General features: G+C 38.9%; 1 protein-coding gene across 2 annotated transcripts in view; it reads left to right on the forward strand.

The window, feature by feature from the left end:
• Positions 1-618: 618 nt before the first annotated feature.
• Positions 619-26,240, forward strand: part of snx29 (sorting nexin 29) — a 376,077-nt gene continuing 350,455 nt past the window's right edge. For both annotated transcript variants that reach the window (XM_061967306.1, XM_061967307.1), the window contains exons 1-11: positions 619-993; positions 1,428-1,492; positions 4,878-4,930; positions 5,053-5,177; positions 11,047-11,227; positions 11,369-11,439; positions 16,646-16,906; positions 19,086-19,485; positions 19,733-19,845; positions 25,500-25,596; positions 25,739-25,821. In XM_061967306.1, coding sequence (XP_061823290.1) covers positions 987-993; positions 1,428-1,492; positions 4,878-4,930; positions 5,053-5,177; positions 11,047-11,227; positions 11,369-11,439; positions 16,646-16,906; positions 19,086-19,485; positions 19,733-19,845; positions 25,500-25,596; positions 25,739-25,821 — 1,456 coding nt within the window. In that variant the 5' untranslated portion in view covers positions 619-986. The remainder of the gene's footprint in view (positions 994-1,427; positions 1,493-4,877; positions 4,931-5,052; positions 5,178-11,046; positions 11,228-11,368; positions 11,440-16,645; positions 16,907-19,085; positions 19,486-19,732; positions 19,846-25,499; positions 25,597-25,738; positions 25,822-26,240) is intronic.

A 26,240-nucleotide genomic window follows, 5' to 3' on the forward strand; every position in this document is an offset into this window, starting at 1 on the left:
TTAGCCAGTCCTGATGTGTGTGTTCAGTTTGGTGAGTTTTGAAGCATGTTAAGGGGGTGAAATTACAGCTCAAAGAGTCAAAAGTGACTTTTTTTAGTACTTTTTTGTCTTGAAGGGGGAATTGCCAACTTCCTGTAGATTTTAGCCCGAGAATGTACCATTATGAAAGTTAGGTGTGAGTCAGACCTACATAGAGGATTTTGTTTCATGTCTTTCCGACCTTCCTAGTGGGAGTTACAGGCAGTCTAGTTTTTTTTCCCCTAGGGGGCGCTAGAGCGCAATTTTGATTTTTGCGGTTTGTTTTTTTTATTAAAAGACAATTTTCGCAGGTCCTGATGGGTGGGTCAAATAAGGTGAGTTTTGAAGCATGTTAAGTGGGTCAAATTAGTGCTCGAAGAGGCGGCCGGTATAATAATAATAATAATAATAAAACCTTAGAAATTCAATAGGTCCTTATGTCCCATTGCATAAGGACTCCCTGTGGGAGTCCTTTTGCAATGGGCCATGGCGGGCCCTAATAACAGTTTCAGACTACATCTCCCATCAACCTTTGCGCAAAGGCATATGACAGCTGGGTGTTTTGTCACGTGACCAAAGACTGCTCAGTAGTCAATAGTCCGCTTCCGGTTTTTGCAATGTCACACAGGCTGTAGTGAGTGAACACGCTATAAAAAAATACTATCAGCATTATTAGTGGAGGGGGGAAACAAACTTACTTTTCGTGCTCGGCATTGTGTGTAACACTCACACTTGTATGTCCACCCGTGGAAGTCGCTCATCCCCGGCTACTGAGTCACCACCGGCAGGCCTCTCCTCTCACCGACCGAGCATCGCTGCTGGAGCCGCGTTGGGGTGTGCCAAGCTCGGCCACGGAGGCAGCATGGGTCCGGCCCCTCGCTAGCTGCGGTGGTGGATGACTAGCAGCTACACTGTCATGAAGCAGCATCCAGCTTGAATGTTACTGCGCCTCAACTTTTGTTGTCACAATGAACGGTAAGTTTGAATTGTGAAACAGTTGAAACAAATGTACCAGTCCCTATGTTTAGTTGAATTTCTTAATGTTTTCTGAGATACACTTATATACAGTAATATAGAATTACCATACAGTAAATAAATAAATCCATATATATGCATATGTACCAACAAATTCACTAATATCACAGTCCATTCTAAAATGAACGATTCATGTAATTTGTAAAACTGCTAAATTCCCATTCATTTATTGATATGTATGTAACTTTGGGTGTGGCAGTTACTTACAGAACCAACACTTATTCTGTACGGACATGCGAAAGGATGCCTCTTCTTGCTATTAGCAGTTGTGTGACCATCTTATATTTATTTCCGTGCATGTGATTATTATGCATACAAATGCAGCCAGTTGATCCTCCCTGAAACCCGAATGTGTTTTTTCTTGACTTTTACAGGCACTCTGCAGAGTGACGCCAAAAGACAGAACCTCCTGGAGAGGCTGTTGGATGCTGTTAAACAAGTCAGTGTCAACATTTGAAAGTTATAGTTCTTCGTTGTAAATATGACATTCTCAGGGCATTCAATCGATAACAGCTGGACTGTTCGGTTTGTCTCAGAAGACGTTTCGCCGAGCAGGCTTAATCAGTTCATGCTCATAGACTGCTCAGCTCGAGTCTGCAGACTAGGGACTAGAGATGACCAATCTAAGTCCATGCACAATGATTAGGATGAATAAGAACATCCATATACATAAATATGACATCCTTTCAAACATCATCCCCAAATTACTTTTACAGTAACAGATGCAATTGATTAAATCTGCATGCCATTTTACGCAAGGACTCACACTGCGCTGTCATTAGCATGACTTTGCACACAGTACATGGTTGAAGAGGACAAACACGCGTTTTCTTTTATCTTCACAAAAATGACAAATCTTAAGGCCAAATTTTTAACTATTCTCACCACTGCTTACTATAGTTAAAGGCCTACTGAAATGCGATTTTCTTATTTAAACGGGGATAGCAGGTCCATTCTATGTGTCATACTTGATCATTTCGCGATATTGCCATATTTTTGCTGAAAGGATTTAGTAGAGAACATCGACGATAAAGTTCGCAACTTTTGGTCGCTGATAAAAAAGTAGCAGACGATATGCGCGTGACGTCACAGGTTGTGGAGCGCCTCACATCCGCACATTGTTTACAATCATGGCCACCAGCAGCGAGAGCGATTCGGACCAAGAAAGCGACGATTTCCCCATTAATTTGAGCGAGGATGAAAGATTTGTGGATGAGGAAAGTGAGGGTGAAGGACTAGAGGGCAGTGGGAGCGATTCAGATAGGGAAGATGCTGTGAGAGGCGGGTGGGACCTGATATTCAGCTGGGAATGACTAAAACAGTAAATAAACCTAAAGCCACAACACAACCAGGCTTATATTTAATATGCCACAAATTAATCCCGCATAACAAACACCTTCCCCCTCCCGTCCATATAACCCGCCAGTACAACTCAAACACCTGCACAACACACTCAATCCCACAGCCCAAAGTACCGTTCACCTCCCCAAAGTTCATACAGCACATATATTTCCCCAAAGTCCCCAAAGTTATGTACGTGACATGCACATAGCGGCACGCACGTACGGGCAAGCGATCAAATGTTTGGAAGCCGCAGCTGCATGCGTACTCACGGTACCGCGTCTGCGTATCCAACTCAAAGTCGTCCTGGTAAGAGTCTCTGTTGTCCCAGTTCTCCACAGGCCAATGGTAAAGCTTGACTGTCATCTTTCGGGAATGTAAACAATGAAACACCGGCTGTGTTATCCGGCACAACAGTCAGGGGGTGCATTCTACGGCGGGGGTGCGTTATCCGGCACAACACCTGCCGCAATACACCGCTTCCCACCTACAGCTTTCTTCTTTGCTGTCTCCATTGTTCATTGAACAAATTGCGAAAGATTCACCAACACAGATGTCCAGAATACTGTGGAATTTTGCGATGAAAACAGAAGACTTAATAGCTGGCCACCATGCTGTCCCAAAATGTCCTCTACAATCCGTGACGTCACGCGCAGACGTCATCATACCGAGACGTTTTCAGCAGGATATTTTGCGCGAAATTTAAAATTGCACTTTAGTAAGCTAACCCGGCCGTATTGGCATGTGTTGCAATGTTAAGATTTCATCATTGATATATAAACTATCAGACTGCGTGGTCGGTAGTAGTGGGTTTCAGTAGGCCTTTAAAGGGGTTATATTATGCAAGACACGTTTCTTGCCTGTTGGCACCTGTTTTTGTGTATTCGGAATCCCCATAAGTGCTGAAAATGTGAATGAAAATCACGGAGGCGCAGAGGAGCAGTGTTGCCAACTCCTCAGTAAGGAAAGTAGCTATTTGCTGTCCTAAAGGTCGCTATAAATTGCGAGATTACGACATTGCCTTATTTCTATAATTGTCACCAGCATTACGATTATTTTTAATTATAGGGTGACATGACAGTGAATACACATTTAAATTTCGCCCTGTAAACCAAGGCGCAAACTGCAGCAGGTTTGAACATGCGAATTTCACTTGCAGTCTGGACACTTAAGACTGTCTGACAGCAGCTGGGACTGCTGCGCGAGGCTACTGTCAACCTGACTACCTGTGAGGTGGTCATCACAGCAGCACCCGCTGCTCGTTAAGGATATTCACTGCAGAGTAATTCGGGATTTTATGTCTCCAAAACATCTGAAAAAGTCTCTAGATTTGTCGATAATCGCGTTTTTCTGAAAAAAAAGGAGCTGTAAAGTCGGCAGATTGAGCGAGGAAGTTGGCAAAACTGTTGAGGAGATGGTTATAAAACAATTTTACGTTGTTCCAAACAAGCCATTCTAAAAATGTTCCTTTATTTGTTACATTTGTTAAAACTTGTGACGACAGCATAGTAGAGGTTTTCCCGAGACCTTTGCCTAAGTCCGCCATTTTTATTTTCTGGATCGGCAGTTGTCCGTGTAGAACTCCATGACCAAAAAGGCTCTGTTAACCTCCAACCTCATCTGAACAAGTAGTAACTTTTGTGTTTTGTGACAATGTACCTACTTGGAGTATCGGACGCAATGGTCCAGCGAGAATTGCAGACGGACATGGAAGCACAGAGCCTGGCTAAGAAACCCACTTCGGTCCAATGGGAAATATACAGAAGGATTTACCCAAAACTACATTTAATCACGAGACAGTTCCTACAATTTATCCTAACGATAGATGCTATGAAACAGTAAGTCTAGTAACTGTAGATATGACCGATGTAATGATACATTAGCAATGTAACTTTATCTTACCTGGACTACAAAGAGATGAGATATAAACAGGCTACTTAAACTGCAATACTCTTGCATGGATGTATATAGTGGTTTTAAATATGGATGCAGGCTTTATAATAACACAGCCATTATACCTGTACACCTTTATGGACTGAAAGGCGTTGAAAGAGGAAGCTAAAAAAAAACTAACCTTTTGAGACGCTTTTAGTTCAGTTCTGAAGTTTATTCTTCTCCGCTTTCCTCTCGCTGCGGAAACGACTTTGGCATCGTACATGTACGCTTGGATCAAATCCCCTGCTGTTGCCATTTCTAATAATAAGTGGCGTATAGTTCTAATTCATGATATTTGTTGTATGGAATCCTACCTCTAAAACTACAACATTGCTGACTGGGCGGAGTTGCGGCGGAAACTTGAAAATGGGTTTATAAGGCTAAATTTACACAGAATTTGGACAAAAGCACCACTATTAGAGGTTATGTAAACCACAACAAAGTGTTTTAGATGTAGATTAAAATTATAATAGGACCCATTTAAGATAGTGGGTCGGATGATCTGTTACAAAGTGTTTAATGTGAAATTATTTATTTTTGTTTACCAGTGCCAAATCCGCTTCGGAGGAAGGAAAGAAATCGCAACAGACTCAGACAGCAGGTAAGACCATTCAAGTCGCCCCGCAGTGATTCCTTTCTCAGCAGGGGAACAGAGGGGTTATTCATTTTCTGTAGGAGTCCAAGTCACTTTAAAAGTAAGCCGTCCTCTCCTTGCCTCTGCAGGGTGATATGTCTTTGCGCCCAGCTTGAAGCCGTGCTGCAGCATGGCTTGAGAAAGAGCAGAGGTCTTGCACTCACCGCCGCCGCCATCAAGCAGGCTGCTGGCTTTAGCAGCAAGGCGGAAACAGGTACAATGCAAGGACAGGATACGAATGTGTCATCTGTTTGCCAACAACCAAAATGGTTCAAAACATGGTACATGACGTTTATATTGTACTATTTCTAGCAGCTCAGATTTCGCGAAAAGCTTCTTAAATAGACATTTAAAGAGTGTTGTTGTCCATGGAGGGGAGAGAGGGGCAAAGAGACAGCACTTCTGATGTTTATTCCTGTATGTATATAAAACCTAAATACCTTGAAAATAAGATTTTTTAGAGAAAAAAGTCTTATTTTTGTGTTAATATGGTAAACAGAGGTGGGTAGAGTACACTGTAAAAAAAAAAAATTCTGTAAAAAAACGGTCATCTACTGGCAGCTACGGCTGCCAAACGAAAACCATAAAATTAAAGTAAAACATTGTAAACCAAATGATCAAAAACATTATATTTACAGAATTTTTTAATGAAACGTTTTGCGGAAAAATATCGTAATTTTACAGATTTTTTGCTAAACTATTAAGATAAACCACCTTTAATAAAATGACGATGCAAACAGTTCTGCAGAAAAATACCTTTATTCTACAGAGTATTTCCAAATTATTACGATCAAACACCTTTAATGAAGTGACAATGCTGGCAGTTCCACAGAAAAATACCATTATTTTACAGATTTTTTCTGAATTGTTAAGATCAACCACCTTTAATTAAGTGACGATGCAAACAGTTCTGCAGAAAAATACCTTTATTCTACAGCATGGGTGTCAAACTCTGGCCCGCGGGCCAAATGTGGCCCGCCATGTAATTTCACTTGGCCCTTGAGGCGATATCAAATTAACACTAAAGCTGGCCCGCCGATTATATATTGCAGCGGTGCCGCGGTAAGACCGCGTTCACCGCTAATTCTAATACTTGCCAACCCTCCTGGGAGTCTTCCAAACTGCAGCGCCCCTTCCGAAAATCGTCACATCTGCTTTTTCAGCCAGTCCAATGAGTGCTGGCCCAGTCACATAACATGTGCGGCTTCTGCACGCACACACAATTGAATGTAACGCATACTTCATTAACAGCGATACAGGCTACACTGAGGGTAGCCGAATAAAAAACTTTAACACTGTTAGAAATATACGCCACACTGTGAATCCACACCAAACAAGAATGACAAACACATTTCGGGAGAACATCCGCACCGTAACACAACATAAACACAACAGAACAAATACCCAGAACCCTTTGCAGCACTAACTCTTCCGGGACGCTACAAGGTGTGTGTGTGTGTGTGTGTGTGGGGGGGGGGGGGGGGGGGGGGTTTGGTGGTAGCGGGGGTGTATTTTATGGGGAGAACATGCAAACTCCACACAGAAAGATCCCGAGCCCAGGATTGAACTCAGGACTACTCAGGATCTTCGTATTGTGAGGCACATGCACTAACCCCTGTTCCACCGTGCTGCCCATGTTGCTTTCAGCTGAATGATATTGATGTGAAACGCTGTTGGTATAATACTGTCATGTCAGTCAGGTGCCGCCCCGCTCTAAATGCAGAACACGCGCTCTGCGTAGGGCTTCGCAATCAGTGTAGAAGAAGCACATTAAAATGTAAATTATTGGATGACAGTAATGGCGCTTCATATAATATTTTACCCCAAATGTATTCCTGGCCACGTCATGCTCTGTCACTGATTAGAATATGAGAAAATATTTTCCTCCTTTACTTCCGTAGGCTAAGTGGTTGAAGTCATTAGTACTTGCAGTGCAAAGCAGAAGGTCTTGGGGTCGAACCTGGCCATTGTTGAAAATGTGGTATCTCTTTTAAATGTATGTTTTAATTATGTTAAAATTGTTTAATATGCTAAACTTCAGGATATTAATAACAAAGTGGACTGTTACAAAATCATGCTGATTATCAAATATGTTAGATGAGTGATAAATAGTTATTGCTCAATTAAAACTTTTGTTATTCTGGAAATTAATTGTGTTGCTCAAGGTAATATAATTTATATGGTACAGAGATACCCATGATTTCAGCTTTTCAAAGTTCCTCTTGGACAACCAATTTTTGACCTCGGTATTTGTCAAATCCTAGTTACGGCCCTACTCTCTAAGTCTCTCTAAGAAGCTAAAACAATTTTGTCCTTGCAAGCAGTAATCGATGAATAAATATTGAAATATAATGACGATTTCAGAATTAAATTCAATGTTACAAAATAAAAGTAGCGTTTGTTCTTCACAAAAATACCCTGGTAAAAATAAAAAGTATGTTGCAATAAAACTATTCCGACAGGTGCTATTTATCCAAAAAGTTACTTAAGTAAATGTAGCATGTTACTACCCACTTCTGATGGTGTTTAATACAGAAAAACATCTAAAATGATAAAGAATGACGGCGAAATGTGAAGTCATTGACATGACATTGACATTGACATGGGGGGCGGCGTGGTGAAGTTGGTAGAGTGGCCGTGCCAGCATTTGGAGGGTTGCTGGTTTCTGGGGTTCAATCCCCACCTTCTACCATCCTAGTCATGTCCGTTGTGTCCTTGGGCAAGACACTTCACCCTTGCTCCAGATGGGTGCTGGTTAGTGCCTTGCATGGCAGCTCCCGCCATCAGTGTGTGAACGTGTGTGTGAATGGGTGAATGTGGAAATAGTGTCAAAGCGCTTTGAGTACCTTGAAGGTAGAAAAGCGCTATACAAGTATAACCCATTTATCATTTATTTATGTAAAAACCAAGACGTTAACCAAAATATAAAAATAAAAACAAGTTGAAATTGACAGGAGTATTGGGACATTGCGTTGAAGCTGCTTGCTTTGCGGTGTGCATTCATATACTTTTTTGTTTTGTTTTACAAAGGAAAAAAAAGAAACCTGCAGCTGTGTGAGAGTATAGATTAACCACTGTAACAGTTTCACTTTATTTATGTTCTCATGGGGAAGTGTAACTGCATGGTTAGTCTCAGGATTCTGTGGAGTTTGGAGTCAACCCTACTTGCAACCATCTCACTGTTTGCCACATAAAATTGACATTTAAGAATGCAGCGTGTCAGGTTCAAACACTGATGACATCTATTAAACAGACAAGAAGCAAGGAATCATGCAGAGACAGAGTTAAATTTAGCTCAATGAGGAGAGACGTTTTGGGCTGTACTCTAGTTACAAAACCAACATACGCTCTAAAGTCCAGCCCATGTGCTCCTCTATTTATTTGGAAGGTCCCTGGTTACATCACTGAGGCCGCATCTAAAAGGAGTGGCCACACATTTCATGCAAAGCAGCTCCCAGTACGCACAATACGTGACGGAATGTGCTGGGGCCTTGTGATTGCCTTGTCTCTGCTTCGTCTGCATGCTGTCGTCTTATCTTCGTTGAGGTCCTTGAAGTCCTTGGCTGTTAGTGGGCTAAGACAAACAAAATATCTGCGGCGAGGCAATCCCTCATATGCCGTGACTGATAACAAGTTTTGTCCTTGCACAGATAGAAATGTACAACTTGAGCACAATAGCTAATAACTATAGCAACGGCCTTTAAGCATAAGAGTTGTGTGATAACTTACACATATTTATTCTAACAAGCCTCTGTTAATTCCTCTGCATTGGCTAACACTTCATTCTAAAAACTAGTGCTTATCAAACAATAGTTACAAAAAAAATCTGATTAATCACACTTGAATTTTGTTAAATGTTAAAAAAAAGTGTCAAATTTTTCGACACAAATGTAATTTTATTGTCAAAATGTCATAATACGGGAACATGTTTTTAAATGTTTTAGTTCTATGCATGTTATTTGTTTGCTCAAAACCTTCTCACGTTATAGTTAATAAAACTTTTTCAAAACAGGTTGTAGCTCCACTCCTCTTTGCTGCTGGTGGGTACGTGCAGTGAGTCAGCGCAAAATGGCCTAAAAAAATTATTTTGAAAAATTGAATCTAGACAAGGCAAGACAAGTTAATTTATAATACACAAGGCAATTCAAAGTGCTTTACAGAAAATTACAAGAAAGCAAAAATGAAAATAGAGTCATCCATCCATCCGTTTTCTACTGCTTGTCCCTTATGGGGGAAAAAAAAAAAAAAAATTAAAGAGTGTAGATAAAAACTTTCAGTTGTCATATGCACAATTAAATAAAAGGGTTTTCATCGTGGATTTGAACATTGCCAACTTTGAAGCCTGTCTCACATCTTCTGGAAGACTTTTTACGCATTTTCAGGGCACCTAAACATCGAAATGGTTGGGCGCCGATGCAGGACAGCTAGGGCAGGCAGACGGGTCGTCTTAATTTAGCTTTCGATTGGTCGGCCGGGGGGAGCGAGGCGGCAATAGAGACCGACCCGCTGGCTCGGAGAGGCCCACATGCCCAAACAATGTCGAGGGGGCCCTTGAATCCACAATTGGTCCGGGAATTCCTCGTTCACAGTTCTCTCCCAAAAATCCCTTAATTCGTAGCTGCCGCCGTAGGTAAGTACGTTTGCTTTTGAGCGATCACCCGGTGCCTTCGTCTTCTATTGACAATCACAGTAACAGCAGTGGCTGCAAGTGCAACCAGAGCTCCAAAACCATGGAATGGCAAAGTGTCCATCTTCCTCAAAGTGGGGTCGAGATTTGACGAGAATTACGACTCATGACGCAAAACACCCTTTAATGGAAACACCTACAAGTAGCAAATGTATTTGGTCGAAATTTTAGAAATATTTGTTTTTATTTTGCCAAAAACTGCAATGGAAACACAGCTAATGATAATCACGATTGTGTTGTGAATCAACTTTTTTTCTTTACCATAACTCAGAGTGCACTGGGGCCGCACTGCGATAAAGGGGGGCCCGAAGCGGAATTTTACCTGAAGGCCCCCTTACCCATTACAAATCTTTTTCACACTTTATTGATGTGAAACAATTTTTATAATTTCAATTTCTATTTCTATTTCTATTAACTTGAATTTAATATAGTGCATGTTTTGGACTAAAACTTATCAGTGACAAAGCAGTAAGCGAAGAGGAATACTTTTGCAGTAAAATTTTTTAAGAAGCACGTGTCATTTATTTGACATTTTACATGCGTTTCTTCATGCAAAACGTGCCCCCCCCTACCCACATCGCATGTCCCGCGTTAAGGGCGCAGCGGCCCTGCACTTAGGTCTGCATTTACTCTTCCTTAAACCAGTTGCTTAAGCAAAAACTTTTTTTTTTCAACAAAAATATTTTCGGATAAAGGTGCTGAGCTCTCTTTTCTTCCCAAAAAGTATTTATTTGATTAATCTGCATTTATACAAGATTTATACGATAATTGTTTGTGCTTTGTTGCGTTAAATTTGACAGTCCTAATTTAAACTCAAACCTTTTGCAGTCCAGGGTTGTTCTTAGTATTTTTACATACTTCTGTTGCACCATAAAAACAGCCTAGTTTTTTTAAGTACAACTTCATGTGTTTGATTGTGCTGGTATTCTTTTTAAAATTTTGTCTCAGTGTTTGAACACTTTGGGCCTAAAATCACACAAAAACTAAAAGTCAAGTAGGAAAATTTAAACATTATTTGTACATCTGAATTTAATTAAATTGGCCCCACCCCAGAGGATGTTTAATTGAAATGATAGAAAAAGGAATTAATTCACTGCAATTCAGAGAATTTTTTTTACAGCCAAATAACAGGAAACATTTTTTCATGTTTGACAAAGGTTTTGACTAAAATACTAAAAATATTGTACTTAACATTCAAATTAAACGCAAATTCCCTCCATTTAAGTGTTTGGATAAAGTAAAAGATTCCAGGACTTGAAGTATTTTTCCACCATTGTCAGTAATTTGACAGTTAATACATGTGCTGTCCTCCACTCTAACCTTTTCCCTTGTTATTTTGTACATTTTCTCACTTATATTTATTGACTTCAGTCTTAATCCTGCTTTTCTTCTCCAGAGTTCACCTTCTGGTTCTACGTGAAGGAGCATCTCAACAGGCACGAGCTCCAGCGCTTCTACTCACTCCGTCATATCACCTCCGAGCTCGGCAGGGGTCGCGCCTGGCTGCGCTGCGCACTTAACGAGCACTCATTGGAGCGCTACCTGCACACGCTGCTGGCTGACCGACTGCGCCTCGGGTGAGTGCAATGTATGAATGTGGGAGATTTTGTTTATGTGAGAGCCAATAACTCTTTCCTAATGAGTGCTGTAATAGATATTTATGTGTGTGCGTGTTTTTATGCACTGTCTTGATTAACTTCACCTCTTCTTTTTTTAAGTACTTACTATGAAGAATGGGCTTTTATGCTCGATGAAGAGAGGGCCAGCATGCTTCCCACCATGGCTGCAGGTGAGTTTGCAGGGTGCGCATACAATGTTGTTTCTGTCAATGGATATTGGTTGCCAATTGGTCAAAGGAGAACTGCACTTTTTTTTGGATGTTTTCCTATCATTCACAATCCTTATGAGAGACAAAAGGACAAAAGGTTGTTTTTTTTGCATTCTAATTTGTAATAATTGGCTCGTTCTAGGTGACTAGTAAGGCAGTTAATGGGATCAATCCATTCTGCCTCTAAATCACTTTGATAATGCATCTAGAAACCGCCAACAATACTTCATTTACGTTCCGTAACCTGTATAAATACTGAGCTGTAACGACATTGTTATCATAGGAGCGAACACTGAGGAACTGTTAATCTAGTGTAGTAACACATCGCCTTGCGACGGCATGCTAAAAAAAGCTATCTTTTTATGTCAGAAGCTGAATGGCTTTTGAGTTTGTAATACACAACACTGCAATATGACACCAGTCTGTACTGACTAAAAACAAACAATCATATTGCAATATCTGTAAAGTATTAGCTCACATTTCATGTTTTGTTTGTACACAGCTCGCTCGACAGTGTTTGTAGTGTAATTGTATGGTGACGTGCTGCATGTATCATGATCAATATTATAGTGCACGGTAGAGATGCGCGGTTTGCGGACACAACCGCGGATTCGGCGGATTATCCGCGGATCGGGCGGATGAAATTTAAATAAATAAGATTTTATCCGCGCCGCGGGTCGGGTCGGGCGGATTAATGAGATATTTATTTATTTTTTTTTTTTTTTTTGCGGGTGGCAGTTAAACCAATTCGGAAATATATACCGGTATACATAGTTAAATGTTGTTAGCCACATACGAAAAACGAGCAGCACTCTTTGAAACAGGCAATTATTTATCAGCAGGCACCTGCAGCACGCCACATCAGAAGAAGAAAAGAAAAAATGGCAACACCGGCAGCAAACGTGGTACGCGACAAACTAAAAAAGGGAATACTAAAGACCAGGGGAAAAAAAGGCCAGAAAAGTTCAGCGTGGACTCGTTTTTATGAGGTTGTAAATCAGGATGACAGCAATGCTGGCTACGTGAGTTGCAAGAGCTGCGACGCTGTGTACGTCTACGACAGTCATAAAACCGGGACATCGAACATGGTGCATGGTGCGAACAAAGGACTTCTTTCATTTAAGGTTTGTGATAAACCATCAAACTCATTCGTTAAAAGGACTCTATAGTAATATAAAGCGAATTTTTCTGGACATTATCATGCAAGAAAAGTTTATTTTTGGGACTGCGATCACCGCGTAATGATTTTTAAAGGTTGCATTACAAACATGTAACTGTCCCATGTGATCAGCCAGTGCGATTGGAAGTCCATGCTCAATTATTGCCTCCGTAAATAAAACTTCGGCATTTATCACATCCAAAGAATCTGTTTGGGCGACGAAAAACGTTGAAAGTTTTCCACTTGTATCGCTAGCAACGGCATTAGACTTGTGTTTTTTTGTCCCAAAGTGGTCTTTTACATCGCTAATTCCTCCGTGTCCGATCGAAAAATCTTGTCTGCACAAGGTGCAATTCGCGTAGTTTTCACCCTTTTTTTTTTTAATGAATGAAAAACCGTATTTTATATCACTGCACCCGTAACCCGGAATAGGTTGATGAAAACCGTACGAATTACGGGAAAACCGGAGTAGTTGGCAGGTGCCTCACTAATGCCTTGCATCGTCTATATTAGATATAACGGGCGGGTGCGGGCGGATGGCGGGCGGATGCAGTTCTATTCAAACGTTACATCGGGTGGATGGCGGATGGTTGACGACTTTCTGATGCGGTTGCGGATGAAATATTTGCCTATCCGCGCATCTCTAGTGCACGGCTATTCAGCTACATAATGAAGAGGGCCGCAGTTTCAAGAGCCCAAAGGCTCAGGGGCCGGACATCGAAATGTGGATGTTTTGTCAGAAAAAGCCTCCGCAGGTTATAGTTTTTTGAGACCGCGTTTACTTAATTACAAAGTTAACACATCAGCTTTCACACTGCACTGTCAATAAAGGAATTATTCTGCCTTCGCTACTCGTTTCTGCCGTGTGCAGCTTGTTGAAAGCATGAAGAAAAAGAAGCTCCAGTTTTTGTTGAGGATTGATGTTCCTTCTTTTGAATTATTTGTCTTCTTTAGTTGTATTTCTATACACTTCTTTCTTCATTTAGATTTTTAAGACTGAAAACATAAACATAAAATAAACATAAAAGTATAACATCCATTGTGTATTTTACTTAAATAATGTTCATTGTGTATTTTAGAATTTATGTAAATAAAATAGAAGGTTTAGTGTTAATACATTCACACAATAAACTACAAATGTTTACACATAAATAAATTACACAACAGTTACACACTAAACATTGTATGTGACTTATTACAATTAGCACTCACTGCTTGGCACTCACCATCAAGGGTTGGAATTGGGGGTTAAATCACCAAAAATGATTCCCGGGCGCGGCCACCGCTGCTGCCCACTGCTCCCCTCACTTCCCAGAGGGGGAACAAGGGGATGGGTCAAATGCAGAGGACAAATTTCACCACACCTAGTGTGTGTGTGACAATCATTGGTACTTTAACTTTAATTAGCGTTCTCGCCCTCTACTGGTCAAATGTAGCACTACATGTACTAAAAGAGGGTTGAACGTTACTCTCAGACAAAAAAACAACACGGCCTATTACAAACGACGCCACAAAGTCAGCAATTTCAATAAAAAGCAAACTAAATATATTTATGCGCAAATGTTATCTATTTACAAATGTTTGACCAAGTTTGGTGATGAAGCTTACATGCTCGTATTTCTTCCATTGTTGCTGCTTGTCTGAATCAATTTGTCCGTCGCTTAAAAGGTCCGCCAGAAAACAATGACTCGAGCACTTGTTTGGGTAAAACATTCATACTTTGTTGTCCAGTCGTTGTACAAAGTCAGATTTTTGCAATTTATTTAGACTTTTTACTCAGCGTTGAATGAGTAGTCTTCTTCTACTCACCCCACTGCTGCTTCACTGTGACACATATGCCTCACTGTTGCCCACTGTGGGGTGGCGGGAGTACTGCATACATGATGAACCCTAGTTTTAATGGTTTTAATCAAGCCTGTTTGGGTGATGTTCGACGGGCCAAATGAAAAGGTTTGGCGGGCCGGACACTTGAATAGGCCAGTTGTCGTGACTTCCTTGATGGACAGTTGTCTGTTTGGCCCAGCTCGCTGGGGACATTTCCAGTTGATTTTGGGTAAGCACGCCATTTAGTTTGGCATAGCTTGGTTCCAAGTTCCACATTCGCACTGTAAAGTCACGGCCACCCCACTATCTCGGTTTCCGTCTGCTCCAACGTTTCCCCCCTTTTCCTCGTGCTCGCTTCTATAAGCAGTAGATCATCCTCCGTATTTTCAGCTTAAAAAAGATAAAGTTGTGAATCCTCATTTGTCTGAAAATAGTCGTCTTCGTCGTCTGTTACGAAGTCTGCCATGATTACAACACATTGTTTTCGGAAGTAGGAACACACATTTTGCTGCTGGAAGTCGAATGTGCGTTGCTATGGAAACTGATGTGCCGAGGAAAGAAGTTCTGGTATTGCTTAAAATGACCAAAATACTGTAAATATTGAACATATTACATATTGTTATGAACGTGTCTGTTACTACATTATATATAGACTTGCAGTGTGTATATAAAACGTTGATGGAGGGTTTTGAAGGCTACAACGGTGACTCCCATTAGCCGCATCTTGCAAGCGTTTTTTTTATCATCTTTAAAAGCCTAAAAAAATAAAATGTGTTCTTGTCTCTCATAATGATTGTGTAGGCAAAATCCCCCAAAAGTGCAGTTCCCTTTTAAGTTTATTAATCATATTGTCATTGTCATACTGAAAACAGTTATTATCCATCAATATATGCACTTTTTTTTTTACATTTTGTCTATCATTCATAATTCCTATGTAAGACAAGAACACACATGCCTTTCTCTATTTTATGTGTTCTAAATAGTAAAAAACTGCTCGCAAGAAGCGGCTAACAATTCAGGTAATGGGTATTCACTTATTTTGCCTACAAAACACTCTAAAGACTTCAATCAATGTTTTATATAGATGCTGTAAGTATCTATGTAATGTAGTAATTTATGACAACATGTAATATTTGCCGTATTTTGGTCATTTTAAGCATTAGTGGAACTTATTTGCTGTGCACATTGATTTTATAGCATGCATAGCAACAAACGCTATTTCCATCCACAACTTCCGCTAATTATGGCAGACTTTGTGAGAGCAAACGCTTAAATATAAGGAGGATAAGCTACATGTTTTAGAAGATGTTTGCTAAGCATATCCAACTATAGTGAAATGTAGCAGTAGTGCTAGGTGCTAAACGAAATACAAACATAAGAAAACAGTCACTTACAATGGCCGCTCTCACTGGGATGCCGAGTGATGATGATGATTTCAGCCTAGTCCTTACTCCTCAGATACGAAATGATGGAATAAAACAAGGAACTTGCTGACTCTTCCTAGCGATGTCTTCAGGTCTAAGGTGAATTTCCAAGTTGAGCAATTTCTCTGCTTATGGAAACAATCTTCTACTATACAAGGGTGGGGTATGATTTATAATCTAGCATTACGTATTCCAAACTCTGAGACGATTCCGAAGCAGTAGATCTGTAGCTAGCTTACCTCTCGCTAGTGCAAGGCGCTTTGTTACTAAAATTAGTTACTCTGTGTTAGCTCTTACAATAGCAATGTTGCTATAGTTTAGTTAACATGCAGGTCATGGCATGTAAACGGAGTGGCTGTATAGGCAGAAAAGATTACCAATTACCTGCATTGTTAGCCGTCTCTTGCTATCGGGTTTTCCCTAACTAGAACGCACAGACAAAAGAAAGTGATCTTGTCTCACATAAGGATTGTGGATGATGGACAAAATCCCTTGCTAAAAAAGTGCAGTTTCCCTTTTTAAGAAAGCGGCATTTTCTGCCAGGCCTATGCGCCGTGGTTTGCTTACCTTTCCTCATCCTCCATGTAACCAAATGGCTGCAAATACTTATTAATAATTATTGATAATGAACATTTACTTAGTTTTACGTCCACACTTTTCATGCTGCACCTGCGTAGACAGCAGATGCAAGTTCTTGACCTCTAGAGTTAACAATAGGAATTAGTAATGACTATTTTTTTTTCCTCTCTTCTTTTTTAAGGTTTGAACTCTATCCTCTTTGCCATCAACATCGACAACAACGACTTGAACGGAGGACCGACAAGAGTAGGCGCCTCCTCCATGACGCACCTCCTCAAGGAGTCCACGCAGGGTATTGGCAGCCTGTGGAAGGAGTCCACACAAGGGGTTAGCAGCCTGCTTCGAGAGATCAGCACCGCCACTGCTGTGGTTCCGGGCTTTAGTCCCAGAGTGGACGGACCCTCTGACCCACTGCCTGTCATGCCGCGAAGCTCCTCGGCTGGTAGGATATGCTTATTATTTGTAAAATATTTGCTGTATTTTTGGCCATATTTTTCTTGTGTTATGCCATCATACATGATATTTCTTAATAGGGTTTTTTCATGTCAAATGTTTTAATTTCAATGTCCAATTCTTTCACAGGTGTATGATATACGTACATGTAACAGTCCTTTATTTTTCAAAGGTTATAAAAACATTTTGGATTCATATTTTTTTGGCTCAAATCTCTCAATTAACTTCAGCCCTAAACAACATTTCCAAAATGTAATGTTTTTATTTTATTTTAACCCTTTAAAGGCCTTATGATCAAATACAGTCACAGTTAGCACTTAGTATACATTTGCATAACATGAGTTATTTTACTAATTCAAACCTGTGACACCACATGTTTGATATTTTTGTTTCAGACCAAAGTTTTTTTAAAGAAATTTGGGAAAAAAAAGAGAAAAAAAAAAAGAATCCAAAATGTGTTTACGCCCTTAAAAAACTTTAGGTCTTGTTTGGCTTTGAAGATAATTAAATGATTAATGATAATTGAATGCTCCCAGAGGGATTTAATTTAATTTCACAGTATGCCACTATAAAAAAGGGGCTGCAGCCCAAAAAATGCCTCCCAGGGTGCGCTTTAGAAGGAAGACCAGACCTAAGCTATTTACTTAGATAAATCCAAGTGGCACCTTGTCTGTCCAGTCTGTGCACATGATTAGTCACATGTGGGGGTCTTCTGACAGGAAGCACGCATTTGCATCCAAGTGGTGGCGGAGGGGGAAATCTTGAAGGGAACTTTCAGACCATCATCTTTGACCTAATTTTTCCATATGCCGTGTTCCATTCCACTGGGCCGTCTGACACCATTTTCCTTGATCTACTTAGTAGGCAAGGTTGAACTGTGTTGCTAACTGTGTGGTTGGAAATGGAACAGATTGTTTTTGGCTCAGAGTATAGCAGAAAGCTAAAGTTTTCCACTGTTCTATTCTGTTATGTTTTTTTCAGGGCCGATACCGATTATTAGAAGTCAAGAGACCGATAACCGATATTCATAGCTGATATTTATTTGCATTAAAATCTAGCATAAGGTGAATAGTGTACATCAGTAAACAGCTGGACAAGGCTTTAAGTTGTTTTTAAACATTTCTTCGAAAACGTCAGACCAGTCGCGGCAATTTTTAATGGGGCGTTAATGTTGTGGTTAATTTAGTACCAAAAAAAATCAGGTGACATTACAAACGCCTTCATTACGTGTGTCTAAGAGAGGCATTAACATTTGTATTTCAAAATATGGGAAAAGTCCTGAAAATTTGTAAAAATATGGAATTTTTCGACATCACTTGTCAGCTAATCAATTTTATAGATGTAATATTTTGTAATCTTTCCGCTTGAGGAACCCTGAAATATTGGTTGGTTGGTAGATTGAAGTTTATTTCGACAGCTTATCAGAAAGGAGCACTGGTTATTACTACCAACTTATTGTATACTTATCCCTATTTTTGATTGTTTTAATTCTAAATACTGGTATATATTTTGTATACATTGTATCTGCAAATGTGTTTTAGTTTAAAAAAAAACAAACGGCCGATATCGTTAAAATTACAAATATCAGCGGCAATTATCAGGGAAGTACCGATTAATCGGACGATTTTTGCGAAAAAGTGTGTGATCGCCATCGCTGATTATTGCCTTTTATGCCGATCACAAACGTCGATCCCCTCTGGCTGACACTTTATTTATTGTTGCAGTCAGTACACCACATGTAAGAGGAGGGTGGATCAATCCATTAATTGGTGGTGTCGATACCCCGGGTAGTATCAGTATTTGTGAGTGATACTAGTTTGACTATGTCGACATTTTTGTTGTTTTTCGTTAAATGAATAATTTATATCAGTTTTTACTTTTGTTTAGGTTTTGCGTACTATAGGCTTTGTTTTATATTCTAACAATTGTATGTAATAAAATAAAATAAAGAATATTGTGTTGATATTGTTAAACTGTCAATAGCACTCACCATAAATACATTGTCAAATGTACAGTTCATACTTGTGATCTTAATTGGTGTTGGTATCGACCAATCTCACTCATAGATGATAGGTATCGGAATTGGCAGCATAAAACCCTGATGTGAACATTCCTATTTCTATTGTGTTGAAACTAGTTAAAGCAATCTTTACCTTTTCCCCAAATAGATTCAGGGCTGAGGAGGGAGCGGCGGAGAAAGAAGAAGATCACAAACATCATTTCCTTTGATGATGACCTGGATGGAGGGGCTGAGGATGAAGAGGAGGGTGAGGAGGACTTCCAGAAAAATGTTGGGATGATGATTAAGAGGCAAACAAGTCCTGTTCAGAGCAGCGTGGAGGAAGGGATAGATCTCCTTGAGCCGTCGTTCTCTGGTTCTCCTTCTCAAAACGGGCTGGCCGACCCAGGTTCATTGAGTTGGGTGGGGTCACCCCATCCTTCTCGTATGCCACACATGCCAGACCGTAAGAATATAGATAACGAGGAGGAAGAGGAAGAAGAGGACGCGGAAGAGGAGAAGTACGAACCTAGAGCACACATCCAGGAAGAAAAGCGGAACAATGACCAGTGAGTTGTGGCATGTATTAGTAGGGCTGCACAGTTCTGCAAGAGAAATTTTAATTAAGATAGTGATTCTCTAGGAATCTTCTTTAAAAAGTGTCCCCTCTCAGCAATAAAATGAGACATCCCAAAGTCCATCTTGTTCAAAGTCCAAAATGTCAGCATGTTGCATGCAAGCTGAGTGTATTGATTGCCAAGAAGCAAAAGGTCACTGTCAGCTAGTCAGATTTAACACTAAATGTTCTTCATTTAGGATGGTGGTGGGAAGTCTGCCTAGCGTGTCCACGTGGAGCCCCGTGCAGGGGCTGACGGACCACAGTACCGCGGACATCCTCATCCCCCTCAACTCTGCAACCCCCCAGCCAGGTATTTTACTTTAGAACTGGACCACACAATATTTTTGACACAAAAGGGAAAAAAATATGAGACATTTTGTGGTCAGTCCTTTTTTTGCAGCTGTAACAGCTTCTACTCTAGTTTGAGTTTGAGTTGAGTTTATTTCGAACATGCAAGCATACAACATGATACATCACAATTTCCAGTTTTTCTTTTCAACATGTTCGAAAAGGAGTTGGAAGAAGCAGAGCTTATTTAATCCTACCCATTTTCTTTTACATAACAGTTGCTAAAACTTTTGTTCACTTCCTGTTCTCAATTTATTCACAATATACTCCATAAGTAATCACAATAAAAATAAATAAATAAATAAATAATACTCGGTGAAGTAAGTTACATTGCATATGGTGAGATGAGTAAGATTATTTTGAAAAAATGATCGGATGGATGGATGAAATAAATTCAGAATGGTTGTTCTTCTTTGTACTTTGTAAACACTTTAACTTTGAAGAGTTTCTTGAAGTGGATCATATCATTACATTTTTTGATTGCTTTGCTTAATCCATTCCATAATTTAATTCCACATTCAGATATACTGAAGGTCTACATGCATACAAATGTTTTAAATTAATTTTTTTTCTAAGATTATATTTCTCCTCTTTTTTTGAGAATAATTGTTGTATATTCTTGGGTAGCAGGTTATAGTTTGCTTTGTGTATAATTTTAGCTATTTGCAAGTTCACTATGTCGTGGAATTTCAGTGTTTTTGATTCAATAAATAAAGGGTTTGTATGTTCTCTATATCCAACATTATGTATTATTCTAACTGATCTTTTTTGTAACACCGTCAGTGAATGAAGTGTACTTTTGTAGTTATTTCCCCATATTTCTACACAATAACTCAGATATGGTAACACTAGCGAGCAGTAGAGAATATGAAGGGATTTTTGGTCTAGAACATGTTTTGCTTTATTCATTAGTGACATGTTTCTTGCTACTTTATGTTGTATATTTTTTACATGAGATTTCCAGTTCAATTTATCATCAATCATTATACCTAGAAATTTGGTTTCATTTACTCTTTCAATTTCTATTCCGTCTATTTGTATTTGTGTTTGACTTTCTCTTCTACTGTTACCAAATAGCATTATTTTTGTTTTACTAAGATTCAAATATAGTCTGTTTTTGTCAAACCATCTTTTTAATTTGTTCATTTCTTCTGTTATTATTTGTATTTGCTTCTGTGTGTTCTCTCCTAAACAAATCGCTGTTGTATCATCCGCAAATAATACTAACTTTAAATATTTTGTAACTTTACAAATGTCATTTATAAAGAGATTGAATAATTTTGGTCCTAGTATTGATCCCTGAGGTCCACCACAGGATATATTTTGCGTTGTAGATGTGTGTTCGCCTAGCTTCACATATCTTTTCCTGTTCGTTAAATAACTTCTTATTCAGTTTAAGACTAACCCTTTGATGCCATATCGTTCTAGTTTTTTGATTAAAATATTGTGATTAATTTTGTCAAATGCCATCCGTCCATAAACACTGCTGCCGCACATTTTTTACTATCTATTGCATTGGTAATTTCTCCTGTAATTTCAATTAAAGACATCAAAGTTGAAACATTAGCTCTGTTTCCATATTGGTTCTCTTCGAGTATTCTATTTTTGTTTGTGAAACTCTCTAATCTGTTATTGAACAGTTTTTCAATGATTTTAGAAAATTGCGGAAGTAAAGAAACAGGTCTATAATTTGTAAATTGGTGTTTGTCTCCAGTCTTATAAATTGGTGCAACTTTAGCTATTTTCATTTTGTTTGGAAATTTGCCTGTTTGAAATGAAAGGTTATTAATATACATTAATGGTCTTGAGATCTCTTCAATAACCTTTTTTATCGTTTCCATATCAATTCCATTACAATCAGTTGAAGTCTTAGATTTGCATTTTTTCACGATTATAACTATTTCATCCTGTGTCGCATTACTGAGGAACATGGAGTTGGGATTTCGCTCTATGGTATCATTATAGTCTTCAATTGAAACTGGGTCTGGAATCCTTTTCTTCCAATTTTGGTCCAATATTTACTAAGTAATTATTGAAGCTTTCAACTACTTCCTTTATGTTGTCATTATTTTTTGTTTCCGTCTAAGAAGTATTGGGGATAATCCCTCTGAGTGCCATTTTTAATAATGCTATTGAGGATGCCCCATGTTGCTCTCATATTGTTTTTGTTCCTGTCCAATAATTAATATTCTTTTCTACATGATCGTAGTATGTTTGTTAGCTTGTTTTTATACTTTTTGTACTTATATTCTGCCTCTGTAGTTCTTTGTGCTATAAATGTTCTATATAGTGTATTCTTCTTATTACAAGCATTTTTTAATCATTTTGTCATCCATGGTTGATTATTCTTTCTCTGCTTTCTACTGAGTTGTTTCCATGGACAATGTTTGGGCAATTGTTTAAGAAATGTTCATATGCTTCATCAACTTCTTTTTCATTGTACACATTGTCCCAATTTTTCTTTTCTAGCTCAATTTTGAAAGCAATCATCCTCTTCTCTGTGCAAAGTCTTCGAAATGTCCTTTTGTCTTCCATGTTCTTCTTGTAGTTTCCATCATATATTGTGAAAACTGGCAGATGATCACTAACGTCGGTTGTAAGTAGACCACTTGTAGTGTTATTATCAAAATCATTGGTAAAAATATTATCAATAAGCGTGGCACAGTGTCCTGTGATTCTGCTAGTGGGAACAGTGTTGCCAAATGGGGAATTACACATTTTTGTGCCAGAAGCTTAAAATATCATATATTTTGAAAAAAAATTATCCAATGTAACTGATTTGACATTGCTAAGGACAATAATTACCATAGACCATGTACAGTATAGCTTATAATGCAGTTTTATCTTTCATTAAATAAACTAAAGGCCTGTATGACTGAAGGTTTTCATGCGTTAAAACTTGGGCTGTCAAAGTTCACGCGAAAACACGTTAACTATACATTTAAATAACGGCATAGATTTTTTAACAGGCGATTAACTGTGCTTTAGCGGGGGAAACTTGGCTGCAGTTCACTAGTTAGTGATGAGCCACAAGCTGGAAAATAGCGAGCAGAAATGGAAAAAGAAAAGGCTACATCATAGAAATATCAGGTTCAAAACCATGACAAGTTGTCCCGACAAGAAATTACTATTTTTTGCCGTAAGACGAGGCGACATCACTGCAGCAAATGCCTGCTGTGCTCATTGTTTAGAGGTGGGTAGCGCTTCACTTTTAGTTGCTTCTGATTCCTGGCTGGCTAAAATATTGTGTACATTCTTTTATAACATGTTCTGATCAAGTCTTCAATTACAGAATGATTAACCGGTTCAATATTACATTTTATTAATAAATAGAGAACGTGAAAACACTGCCATGCAGCAATATGAATACCATTAACTTGTAAAATATGTAATGTACAGAATATCAGAAGCATTTATTCAGGTAGAAATATTACAGATTACATTACCACACATCTTTGACAATCAAAACATGATCGTAACAATCCACGTTTTGTGTTATCAATGTGTGAAACTGGTATCTAAACATGCAAGTGTAGCTCCTAAAGCAGTAATATAATTTCCGTACTCAAACAAAATACAAAACCTGGCAAGACACCCAACGCACTGCAGGTATTTCTTTTAACATTTTCATTAAAAGCGTGTTTGTCCTTTTTAGTTTGAACTGACTAAAAAAGCATAACGTTTAAAACACATTTTATTAAAGCAAATGATTTGTCCAGTCATGGTCTTAAAACTTGAAAATTATCTGTCTAGGGTACACTTATTAATGATGAAAAATTATATCTCTCTGCGATTAATGGAGATTACTATGAACAAAATCCAAAATCACGTTTAAATATTTTAATCATTTGACAGCCCTAGTTAAAACAGGTGCAAACTTGATAGCGCAAGCAAAGCTGATCTATTAAGCTCATGCGCAGAGGATTACTTCTTTTAAGTGAGCAAAATAGAGTGATCCTTTTAGTGTTTTTGTCTTCATGTATATGCAGAATATGTAGGCGGAGGAGGTGCTAATATAATCCTTTCGCACTCGTAATGTGATTTATGAAGACTGAAACTATTCTGCAGCCGCTGTTTTGCATGTATTTTTAGTAGTTCCAGAAAGGACTTGCAAACTGGCACAGTTATGCACAAAGGGCTGTGAGAAAGGAGGTGCTCGCGCTGCAAAGACAAACCATTGAGAGAGAGAATATTCCGTCTGTGTGTGTGTCAACATATTTGGACTGCCAGAAATAAAAATATCAGACACGTTGTCTGTTTAGCAATATCATTGTCAAATTTTATAGCTGCTGGATGACTTAAGAGAACACATTTAATTGATTCGTTTTAGTGTTTACTGACATTTTTTTTAATTGCGTTAGTTTTTTTTGATATAGTGAATATATATATATATATATATATATATATATATATATATATATATATATATATATATATATATATATATATCTTATTTGAGGAAAACATATTGCGATATTAATTTTCTTGCGCTTGGATCATTCCAGACTCACCATCACAACACCGCAGCGCCTCCCAGAGCAAACTATCGCCGTGATAAAAATAGAATCTGTTATTTAGATTGAGATTCTGTAGTGCAGAAAAAGGTGGTACATATTTGTGTGCTGCTTGTTTAACAACATTTCAAAGCGCCACAGGTTGGCAAATGGAGATCATAACTAGAATGGGGAAGGAAATGAGTGTCTCCATGGTGATAGCCGGTAGTGCACGCGAAAAAACACTAATTTAAATAGAGCGGTGTGCACCACTTTTGTACTTGTTATCAATTGTATACACAGTCTTAGCATATCACTAATAGTATGTGCAATGTATCTAGTCGTTAGAAAAGCGCTATATAAGTCTAATCCATTATTATTCTTATTCTTATAATTTATGGTTTGCACACGCTGTTTTGCATTTGTTAGTTGGATCTGAGTAAATCAGGCCTGAACAGTATTGTTGGAAAAAAGCTGCCACTTGTTACACAAGCTCCCATCTGGCTGTGAAGAGGCACCTGAGACAATACACATCAGTCACAGTGCAGAATGTATCCTGTTTATTTTTGCTAATAGTCATGTATTAAACAGGTTAAAATAATTATCCTACATTATGCGATTTTTGGAATCAATGCACATACACAGCAGGGTGAAATTATCGTACAAATTTGCTAATTGTTGTTCATCTGGCAATGCTGACTGGCAAGGCTTTGTCCTGAAACTTTGAGTGGAGATTTTTTTTGTCTTGTCATCCAGAAAAAAACATTTTTGTGGTCTCCTCAATCTCTGTTCGAGTTTTTGCCGGAGGTGTTCCATGGGTTTGAAGTCAGGGCTCCCAAGTTCTTCCACATCAAACTCATCCAAGCCTGCATTTATCGACCTTGCTTCGTTCACTAGGGCACACGCACTAATGTAATGTATTTTCTGTGGGCACATGTAGTTACACTTTTATTCATATTTAATACCTTCACATCAGCAGCAATTTAGCGATCCATGCAAGAATGGAAGTCAGTGTGCAGCATCAGCAGCAGCTGTCACAGGCTGCTGTACAAGCTATCCATATCCCAACAGATGAACATTTATGTTCCTCTTTACCTTCACTTTCATTTCTGTATCGTTTCAGTCAACTCGGTGGAGGACTCGGCGGCCTTTCCTGCTCAGTGTGAGTCAACAGCACCTGTGGAGAACTGTGATAGCCTAAGATCACGGCTACCGCCAAAGTAAGCATCTGCTCCAGTCATGTCGGATGTGTTATGGTGTAAAGAAGACGCTCATCCTTGAGAGTATTAGACTCAAGCCATCTGCTCCACAGCTTCAACACATAAAAAAAACTTTGACATTCAGAATATTGATGTATTTCAGTATGGAGTCCAGTGCTTTGGCGCTGTCTGTTCCACTCAGCAGCAGGCTGCCAGCATCTGATCTGCCAGAGTCCATGACAGTCGGTGAGTGTTTCTCAGTTTTTCATCCCTTCCTTCTGTCTGCCTGCTCTTGCTCATCCTCTCTGCCATGTTAGCCAGAATTCTGCCAAAAAACAACCATCGCTGGTGAGTTTGTAGACAAATTATTTTGCATAAAATATACAAATATTACTACAGTTCAACGATGCATTTGTTTAATCAGCATAATCACACTTGTGATTTTTGATCAATCGCGATTAATGGCAGTAAATTACTTGCGTTCATGATTTAAATTACCTTTACAAAAACCACCCCAATATTTTGACACAAAGCAATTTCTTTGTCAGAATGTCATAAACTAACATTTCCAAATAATGTTTTACTTAAATGCACATCATTTATTTGTTCAAAACTTGTTTCCATCCATCCATCCATTTTCAACCGCTTATCCGGAATCGGGTCAC

Source organism: Nerophis lumbriciformis, linkage group LG11 (genome assembly GCF_033978685.3).
Source record: "Nerophis lumbriciformis linkage group LG11, RoL_Nlum_v2.1, whole genome shotgun sequence".
Classification (NCBI taxonomy): Eukaryota; Metazoa; Chordata; class Actinopteri; order Syngnathiformes; family Syngnathidae; genus Nerophis; species Nerophis lumbriciformis.